Source organism: Ochotona princeps, chromosome 5, assembly GCF_030435755.1.
Source record: "Ochotona princeps isolate mOchPri1 chromosome 5, mOchPri1.hap1, whole genome shotgun sequence".
In the NCBI taxonomy this organism is placed as follows: domain Eukaryota; kingdom Metazoa; phylum Chordata; class Mammalia; order Lagomorpha; family Ochotonidae; genus Ochotona; species Ochotona princeps.
In genome coordinates this window covers 75,745,569-75,755,967 of record NC_080836.1, presented here as the reverse complement: position 1 = coordinate 75,755,967, position 10,399 = coordinate 75,745,569, and the positions used below count along the sequence as shown (strand labels likewise).

The window sequence follows — 10,399 nt, the reverse complement described above, 5'->3', positions numbered from 1 at the left end:
GATACATGCTAGAAGAAACTTGGGCTCGAGACTGGAGTCGGGATTCCAGCACTCTGCTACGGGATGTGGACCTCCCAAGCGGTGTCTTCACACTGTGCCAGATATCTACCCCCAACAAGTATTTCTTTTGGACAAATTGCTAGAACTGAATTTCCTGAATTGAAGAGTATGTACACTGCCAGATTCACCTCAATCAGTTTCTAAAATATGTTCCCAAATCCAATGATCCATGATGCAGTAGTGTGCCCCTTCAGTCTTCACTGAACCTCAGTATTATCTGTACTGTCCATTTTTCTAATATGTAAGGAAAATGGTGGCTTACAGTTGGCATTTTGTGAGGTTATCTACCTTGCGACACGTTTCATGAATATTTAGTCTTCTCTCCTTTGACTTTTTTTTTCCTTTTAGGTTTTATTCTTACATTGTTATTTGAAGAATTTTATTATATACAATAGATATTAACCACAGTGTGATATAAATACGCAACTATCTTTTTTGCCAGTCTCAGAATTATTCCATGGGGGCTTAGCATCCTATGGAGTCTTTCAAGTTCAAGTATCCTGCTTCCTGGGGGAAGGGACTGCATCTTTCAACCCTCCCAGCTGACCTTCCCACACCCCTCTAGGGCTGTGCACATCAGTGTCTTCCAGTGGCACCTACTGCATGTGATATGACCGCTGCCCTCATTCCCACTGTGCAGTGAAGTAGGTGCCTTTATTTTGCTGTAAACTGGCCTGATGTCAAAGTCGGTAGACTTAATGCTGTTTAAGTCCTGGGATATCAGACGTGACCAAGGCCCTGTAGGTGGGAAGGACAAATCCTATCCAGAAAATGCATCTGCTTCTACTAGAGGGAATCATTGCTCCTTCCATGGAGGAAAGGTCAACTGGTCTCCTGGGGATGGTACATGTTTAGGGCCTAAGTCTCCACTAGGGGCAGCCTGAAATTCAGTAGCAGCAACTGCATGGTAAGTAGGAGCCCATGCTGTTGGGCCAGCACAGAGCCTCCACTTCTGCCATCATGACTCATCCCATACCCATCTGTCAGCACCATTCACAGAGACTGGCTAAGGTCAGATAGCTATGTGATTTGATCTTGATTGTTCACCAACTTGCTGATAGCAGAAGCCCCCTTTTGGGTATTAAGCTATGATGCAAAAATCTGTACACATCATGTCCTCTCTGGATGGCCATTCATGGTTTCTGTCCTCAAGCTTCCCAGATTCCTGACTAGTTAGCTTAAACATGCTATTTCATCTATATTCTAGCTTGGAGTGATTCACCTGGTTTCCATATAATGTGGATTACTGGGCTACACACTCATAGCTCTGACCCCTGAGAAAGTGTTCTTTACCACCCCTTACCAAAGTTATAATGCAGTCACTGATTGTAGTCACATGTGGAGCTAGCTCAGTTTTTTTTGTTTTTTCTCTCCACGCCTGTCTGAAGGGACCCTCTACTCTGCCTGCAGCTTTAGCTGTGAACTAAGGAAAAATGCCAAAGTGAGAGCAGCAGATAACTAGGGCGTGGGCGGCCTGTTCACATGGCGTACTAGCTCCTTGCATTCTGGCTTATGCTTTGCTCTGGAATCCCCACTTCCACCTTGCATGACCTATAACTTATATTTTAGCAAAATCCTCATGCCACTTTTGTGCATGAACTGCACCATAGCTCGACAAAGTAGCTGTCACATGAATGGAGGATAAACACGATGGCACGTTCCAAGCAGAAGACACTGGCAAAGGCTCCAAACTGAACTAAGGCAAAACAAACCCGGATGACAAGAGAGGCTACCATGGGACAAAGCTGGAGACCTGCAGGGGGCAGATCACATGAAGGGATGTAGGCGCTTTACTCAGGAGTGAGAAATGGGCAGTCACCCCGGTGAGTGTGAATGGCATCTTACTGGGATTTTGATTTGCTCTTCTTAATTGCTTATTATTCTGAGCATCTTTTAATGTGCTGATTGATTGTTTATATACCATCTTTGGAGAACTTTTGATTATTCATCTTTTTATCATTGAGTTTTCTTTAAAGATGTACTTTATTTGAAAAGCAAAATTAATGATCTGCTGGTTCATTTCCCAAATGGCCACAATGACCAGAGCTGAGAAAATCTGAAACTAGGATCCAGGAGTTTCTTCTGGGTCCCCTGCTTGAGTAAAGAGGCCCAATGACTTGAGCCAAGCCCAGCTGCTTTCCTAGGCCATAGGTAAGGAGCTTAATCAGAAGTGGAACAGCAGGGACAAATACTTGTGTTCATATGAGATGCCATTGCCACTGGTGGAGGCTAAACTTACTACACCACAGTGCCAAGACCATCCATACTTTGTTTTACTTCCCAAATGCCCATAGCAGCTGAGGCTAGAACAGGCAAAGTCAGAAGCCGGACACTCAGTCTGGTCTCCTAGGTAAGTGGTTGGCACCTGCTGGTCCTGACAGCACAGATTAGGAAGAAGTTGGAATTACAAAGGAAGCCGAACTTGAAACCAGTCCCTTTGATATGGGATGCACTGACTCAAGTGGTATCATAACCAATGCCCCGAATGCTCACCTCCTTCATGCAAGACCTCTATCAGATACATGATGCGCAAACGATTTCTGTATTCTCTAGGTTTCTTCTCAATTTCTTTTTTTAAAGATTTACTTATTTTTATTGTAAAGTCAGATATATAGAGAGGAGCAGAGACAGAGAGGAAGATCTTCCGTCTGATGGCTCACTCCCCAAGTAGGCGCAACAATTGAAATTGTGCTGATCCAAAGCCAGGAGCCAGGAGCCTCCTCCAGGTCTCTCAGGAAGGTGCAGGGTCCCAAGGTTTTGGACTGTCCTCAACCTCTTCCCCAGGCCATAAGCAGGGAGCTGGATGAGAAGCAGGGCTGCCTGGACTAGAACTGGTGCCCATATGGTATCCTGGCGTGTGTGAGGCAAGGACTTTAGCCGCTAGGCTACCACATTGGGCCCTTCTCAGTTTCTTAAAGTATCCTTTAAAGCACAGATTTTTGAGTTTAATACAATCTAATTTATTTATTACTTGGCACCACAAAGTTTTATATTGTGAATTGTTAATTAGATACAATGAATCTATCCAACAAAGAAAACGAGCAATAATAGAATATAGAAACAAGTGAAAAAATAACAACTTTACAGATCATACCATTAATAGAAATCATTTGCAAAATTGCCTTTCACTAGAGAGTACAACTCAGTATCACTTCTGTGGGTAGGTATGTTTCTGTGATGAATCACATACAAGTCATCATTGATTCCATTCAGCCACATGGATCTAGGGAACAGAGTGATGGATAGATAACTTCGCTTTAGAGGAAACAAATTAGTACTCTTTCCATTTAAAGTATGATTCATAAGTGGCAGAAGCAGGTTTATTAAAATGAGAACAGAACATTACTGATCAGTTCTCTGCTAAAGCAGCACTCTGCCAACTATACTCCGAAGTGTGCGAGTCTGTCTCTCCAACGCAGCCTCTTTCAGCAGTGTTGGGCGAGACCCCCAGAAGTCGGCCATCAGTTCACACAGGTATATTCCAGGGAACATAGGATCCTGGCTTATCTCTGGGAATCTAGAGGGAAACAACAAATGTGGAGGTTTGCAACTTAGAAAAGTGTTTGGGATTTGGGTGAAAAACAACACAAATATAAAGTAGGTTAAGCGCAACAGATGGGGGGGAACTGAGGGAGGGAGAAGGGAGACATCAGTGCAACTAAACTGTATCAAAAACAATAAAAACATAAATTAAATGTTGAAAAAAAAAGAGCACCAGAGGACAGCCAAAACTAAGAGAGGTTGGGAGACAGCAATGACATGTGGAGGGGCCGGCGGGGGGGGGGGGAGGTGCTGGAGGATCGCAGGGAGCAGGTGACTCGTGGGGGCGTTGGGGAAGTCACAGGGAGCCCACCAAGAGCCAGAAGGACAGGAGTCCAGGAGGGGCTTTCTTTCATAAGGATTCAGCTTTCTATGTTTTGAGGGGTAACTGTAACAGGACGGCTTCCCTCTCCAATGACAAATCCCATCACTAACAGCAGTCTAAAAGCCATGGCACGTGGCACAACAGTACTCCCAGGGCCTGAAAGAGGGGCAGAAGGAGGTCTACACTCTCGCCTGGGTGTCCTGGGTTAAAGACACGCAGTTCCTGAACTTCTCTATCTGGCCAAGTTGTCCAGGAAGCAAACAATGTGGGAGGAACTCAAAACTGATGGGAAAGAAGCTGTTTCCAAGCAGAGAGAAGCCCCAGGACAAGCCAGGCAGAGTGAGGCCAATGAACACACCAAGCGGGCAGCACATGGTCGAGGACCACTCTGCTCTTCTTGGATGCAGGATCCCTTGTCCTGGGTGTAACTCAGAAAACCAGCCCAGGTTTGTGTGGATGACCTGACCACCAGAGGGCAGGGGCCGAAACTGCAGAATTTTCCAACGGATTGTTCCTAGAGGGCAAAACGTACCATCTTTGTGAACTTGTCTTCACAGGCCATTCTGATCTTCTCAGGGGTGAGTGGACTGTTGAGCTTCAAAGGTACTGAGTGGCCCCGCTCCTGCCGCGCTGCGCTCACCGCCTCCTGGATGGCGAAAAACACCGAGCACCCAAGGAACAACGAAGCCTCTCCCAAGCCCTAGAAAGACACAATTCAGCAATTCAGCCAGATGATCTCTCTCTCTCTCTTTCTCTGAATGTGTCTGCATATAGACAGCACAGATGCATGAATAAAATATATACATTTTTCCTTTTAGAAAGCATGTTACTTTTTTTGACCCCGCATTCCCACCCTTGGAATTCTAGCCTAAGGAAATAATCCCACAGAGAGGAGGCAGGATGATGGCTATTCCACGAAGAGAGAATCAGATACAGCCTAATGGCAACAGCAGTTCCTTGTAGGCTCTAAGATTTGAAAAATTTTGAGATTTTTTTTTTTTGGTCCTACTGTTAAATTACTTCATAATTAAAATGGGTAACAGGGTTCTTTGCTTCTGCAGTTCTGGTAGAAGCACCAAACAACCAGGAGATGAATGGAGACCTCGCCCCTACCCGAGCTGTATCATGGAGACATCATTTATGCACGCAGCACAGCTTACCTTAGATGAATACAGGGTATTGGACTTTTCAGTTGGAGGCAAAAAAGAAATGTGCAACTCTGTGGGGATGTCACAGATGGCAGGAATTTTGTATTGGCTTGGGCCACGAGAGTAGAGGATGCCCTGAGGAGAATACTGCAGTTCCTCTATTGTATAAAGTCCTAAGCCCTGAATAAAGGCACCTTCAACCTGCAGTAAGCAAACAAGCCAGAATATACACTTAGGAGAAAAATAGAGTCAACAGTAAGTGGCATTACAGCTTCCTGCTGTGTGCTTGAATTCTGAGTGTCTCAGGGTAAAAGTCTACCTTGAAGCATTTCTAAGTATCTCACTCAGTGCTATGTTCAGGGTCAAGGGACTTGGGTTTTAGTCTTGTTTTAGCACTAAATTGGAGTTCTAGAAGCTTCCACACACAGCTCATGTCCACTCTCCTGGTTTTCTACCTCTGGGGCAGAGGCAAACCTCACCGCTGGGTTTGTCTCCAGAGCCCACATGCTGCTGAGAGGCTGTTAGTGCTGGAGAACCTCATCAGCTCATCCCACTATTGTCCCCAGCTGCTGGCCTCACGACCCTGTGCTCAGCTCCCCCCTCCACAGGAGGGCTGCATGGCAGGGAGGCTCTGTGAGCTCCTTTTGCAACTTCAACATGCTTTCATTCTCAGATATGGACATGTGGCCCAAACAGTTAGTTTATACCTTTCTTTCTGCTGTCTGGAACTCTTAATTTACTTCCTCCCTGGGGTTGTATCTTCTTGTGCCTAAGAGCAACTATCCACCCTGATGTTAGATGAATCTTCCACCTTCCAGCCCAAGTCACCTCCACCCACTGAGATAAGTGTCTGACTTTGCAGAGCCTCCTCCACCTTGGCTCTCTTCTGCCTCTACCCTCTGACCTCCTGGTCAACCCTTCCCACACAGCTCCTGATGTCCGCAGGCCTGACCTCATCACCAGCAACACAGATTAAATTATATTCAGGTTTTATTTTAGGTTGATTTCACCACTCTTCTTCTTCTTTTTTTTTTTTTTAGATTTATTTTATTTTTATTGGAAAGTCAGAGAGGAGGAGAGACAGAGAAGAAGATCTTCTGTCCAATGATTCACACCCCAAGTGGTCACAACAGCTGGAGCTAAGGTGATCCAAAGCCAGGAGCCCTAAGCTTCTTCTGGGTCTCTCACGTGGGTGCAGGATCCCAAGGCTTTGGGCCATCCTCTACTGCTTTCCCAGGCCACAAACAGGGAGCTGGATGGAAGCGGGGCTGCCAGGATTAGAACTGGCACCCATATGGGATCCCAGCGCATGCAAGGCTAGTATTTTAGTCGCTAGGCTTACCACGCTGGACCCTCTTTCTACTCTCTTTTCTTAATTGTTCTGCGACAACCTGAGGCATGTGCACTTCCTCTTTTTGGCTTCTCCTGTTTCCCAGGGACTGAATGTCCTGACTGGAGGGACATTACATTATGTTCTAAATTGGAGACAAAGAGCTAACTGCCTACAGGTTCGAGGCAGATAAAAGCAACTGTCTGAAGATTCTACGAGGTTCCTAAGATTCCGGGCAGCGTGTGCCTCTGAAGATGCAGCCAACCAGACTTACAAAAGTACAAGTTGCAGTATTGGATAACATCTGTTTCTATAGAGGTCAGATATTTGAAGTTATTTCATCTTGCTCTTTATTTGAAATATAAAGTCTATGGATACAATTCAGCCCACAGGCCACCTTCAATATCCACTGGTCTAATTATCAAGGTTTAATATCCCAACCTTACTTTAAAAATCCTTGGCACAAGAGCCCATGGTAAGCCCAAGGCTCAGCTCTCAGCACTGACTATTTCTAATTCAGAAATCTGAGGCTTAGTGGTTGCCTCTGGGCTTGGTCTTATCCCACTCAAGCTCCCCAGTCACAGACTGTAGGTTTCTTCAAAAACTCCTCTTAACACCTTGTCTTCATCCTCCTTTTATTTGAGAGGCAGAACTTCCATCTTTTGCTTCATTCCTCAGATGCTTACAAGTTGGGTTGGGGGAGAGGGGACTGGCAAGACAGAAGTTGGGAGCTAGGAACTCAATCCAGACCTCCCACATGGATGACAGGGATCTGACTATTTGAGCCATCATCTGCTATCTCCATGGTATTCATTATCAAGAATATGGATGGGGTCATAGGGCAGAGCTGGGGGCTGAACCCAGAAGCTTAGTCTCAACTGGTGTTTTCAACACAAGGTCAAACACCTGTTCCTTTTTCAACAGTCAGAAATTTGAGTTCTGCAGTTGGTCTGAATAAAAATATTTTGACTACAGGAGTGGGAAAATCATAAATAAGCCACTTACAATGTTATCCCTGTAGACCCCACAGCAGTTCTGGTTTTTACAAACAGAAAGCAAGGCAAACTAGTTACACATACCTGGCCCATGTCGAGGGCAGGGTTTATACTGTAGCCAACATCCATGACAATGTCTGTTCTGATGGTCTGGTAATAAAAGAGTTAGACTTGTTTATTTCAATGACAATAGCTCAGAGAGAAGAAGCTTAGAAACACTTCCTACCAGGCTGGCACTGGAACAAAGCCTTTTGTGGGTCACAACGTTTTAGAAGAAAAAAGTAAAAATGATTTTATTATGTGACGAAGTTTATTATGTAAAACTTTTGAAGTCACACAACATTCTTACCCAATTCATATACTTGTTTGTTCTCTGCCCCCTTCACCACTTGGAAGTAGCAGGAGAATAAAATACTTGTTTTTTATTCAAGCTGAGTGATATAACAGATTGCATTTAACCCACTGTTCATAACTATAACAGGTGGCACAGCCAAAGGAAATATTTACGGCTCTCAAGATCTATCTGTATGGCACAACTTTGTGGCCACAACACAACATCTAGAGTCCAGCTGGTTGGTGACTACTGAACCACAGAGTTGGAGTGCAGCAACCAAGTCTGTCATCTGCTGGTCTAGAATTTTGGTTTTGAAGTTGAAAAGAAAATGCATCTGCCATTACAACTTGTTCCATGACAACTTATAAGTAAGGAAGTTCTTAGATCTTAGTAAATCAAAGCACATAAGAGGATATAATGAAATCTAAATGATTACATTTTCACCAACTTTCTTTGAGGCAGAAGGGATTTAGAAATTACTAAGCCTGCAAGAACTTTTCTATGGCAGAGTGGGACAAGTCTAACATGAAAACCATGCTTGGAGGCATCGTTGTTTTGTCTGAGTCCCCAAAGTTCAAGAAAAGAAATCCAGCCTGAGTTAGAACCTAGAAAAATCAGATATGTACTAGAACATACACTTCCAATAAAAGTGTGTATAATTCCAAAAATTAGGTTAATTACAGCTATAAAATATGCATGCCACGCACATCTAAAATACAGATCTGATCACAAGCCAAGAACGAAGACACACAAGACATTTGGGAAAATCAAAACTAGCACTTGCCGCTGGGTATATTTTGGGACAGTTCATGAAATCAGTAGCTTTGTCACATGACAATTATGAGGCTATCACAGTCTCACTTAATGTATGGATGATCACTTATTTTTTATTAACAGTGGCCAGTAAGCGATTTCTGTTACTTCCAAAGGCCCAGGTACAAGAGGAGAAACTATGAGTCCCTGAAGAAGTGTGTGTGTGTGTGTGTGTGTGTGTGTGTGTGTGTGAAAGAGCAGCCCTTAAAAGCACAAGGATTCTCTCAAAACACCCTAACAGCAGGCCCTTGGCACTTGTTAGTAGATAATGTGTGTCTGTGACATCATTTAAGGACATAATTTCTCATTGGAAGTCAGATTTCTGGTTGTGCCAATGATCTGTGTAGATAATTCCCTTCAGGCTACATGTTTTGTTGTTGTTTGTTCATTTGTTTTGAAGTAGCTTCATTCTGGATTTCATTTTCAAAGACTGGGGAAATAAAGAAAGAAGAGGGCCACCTGCTGCTTTCTGTGAGGAGCAGCCATGCCACCAAGGCAATAGCAAGGCATCTGTTTTCTTCTGGTAATCCTGAAATCCCAACTGGGTCAAATCCACATGCTGCTGCACAAGCAGCTCCCCGCGGAGAGGGAATTAACGGGAGCCTCTTAGGTGATACTGACCTTGTGGTCCCCCGTCAGGCAGTCTATCTCAACCTCAGAACAGGCAGCTCCATAGACGAAGTACTCAAAGGGATTTCCTTCACCTTTGTCCCAGTCAATGTTTGAGTTGTAGCCCCTGAAGGAGACAGGATGCTTGAGGAATGTTGTTAGAGGACCAAGTCTTGGAGTCACAGACTATGATGCTTAAACAGATCCACAAGGAGTTGTGCATACCAGAGGAACATACTTGCTTGTGCTATGATGTGCCAGCACACAATGCAAGCTCAACAGGCACGCTGAAGAAACAAATACCTCCTTTCTTGTTCAGATTGCTTTGGCTGATCACTCCTGACCAATGTACCCCCTAGAAATGTTTTAGCCTCTGACTTTCATGATTACCTATCTGATTGCTTTTGGTTAATTTTGAGTCATGTAATCTTAGCTGTCATCAGATTTGGGGGATTCAACCTGCATTTTACACCAAAGACTATTTCACAGGCACATACCTGCCTGTGCTGCCTATTTCTCGGCCTGTAGGATTCAACCTTCTGTGTTTGGGGAGCAGGTCCCTTCACACTTACTTTTTACCAATACTCTGCCTTCTCACCACCAGGCTCCATGGCCTGTACTGTTCACATCTCTTCTTGAAGCGGCACCAAAGATGAATATCAGTGGTAAGAGAGAAGGGTAGGCTAGCAGCCTGGCAATACTCCCTACTGAATTTCCTCTGCTCTCTGCCCCAGCCTGAATCTGGCCTTAACAGTATCTCCAATGCTATTTCTGGCAGCCAGCTAATGCCCCAGGACTCCTGAGACAACTAGCCAAACGACAAAATCTGGAAAAACGTTCTGTATCGCCCTGCTCCCAGGTGGGGTTCACTCTCCCCTGAAATAATTCAATCAATGGTTTTCTAAAGTATATGAACTCCCCTGGCTACACAACTTGACTATGCAGTTCTTACATTTGTTGTGTTTTTTGTTTGTTTTTTTGCCAATCTAAGGTACAATACAGTATTATCTGAAGTATTATCTTAACTGGCATCCCCTCAACTTTGTTCCTTAAATTAAGAGATTACATTTTTAACAAAAATTCAGTAGCTGCTGTGGATCTTGTGCACGGATCCCTTGGAGTGCCACCCAGAACTGTTGTGGATTTGAAGCAGTCACCCCTTACAATACCTCCCTAAGTGACCTGAACCATCACACAGCTGAATTTGTGCACCTAATTTTCCCAGCACAAGAATTCCTTAGCACG

At 44.3% G+C, this 10,399-nt stretch overlaps 1 protein-coding gene across 1 annotated transcript in view; it reads right to left on the bottom strand.

Moving 5' to 3' along the window:
• Positions 1 to 3,526: 3,526 nt before the first annotated feature.
• AOX1 (aldehyde oxidase 1) overlaps positions 3,527 to 10,399 on the bottom strand; it is a 64,849-nt gene continuing 57,976 nt past the window's right edge. The window contains 5 exon segments of the mRNA NM_001279815.1: positions 3,527 to 3,577; positions 4,458 to 4,625; positions 5,086 to 5,274; positions 7,483 to 7,548; positions 9,167 to 9,281. Coding sequence (NP_001266744.1) covers positions 3,527 to 3,577; positions 4,458 to 4,625; positions 5,086 to 5,274; positions 7,483 to 7,548; positions 9,167 to 9,281 — 589 coding nt within the window.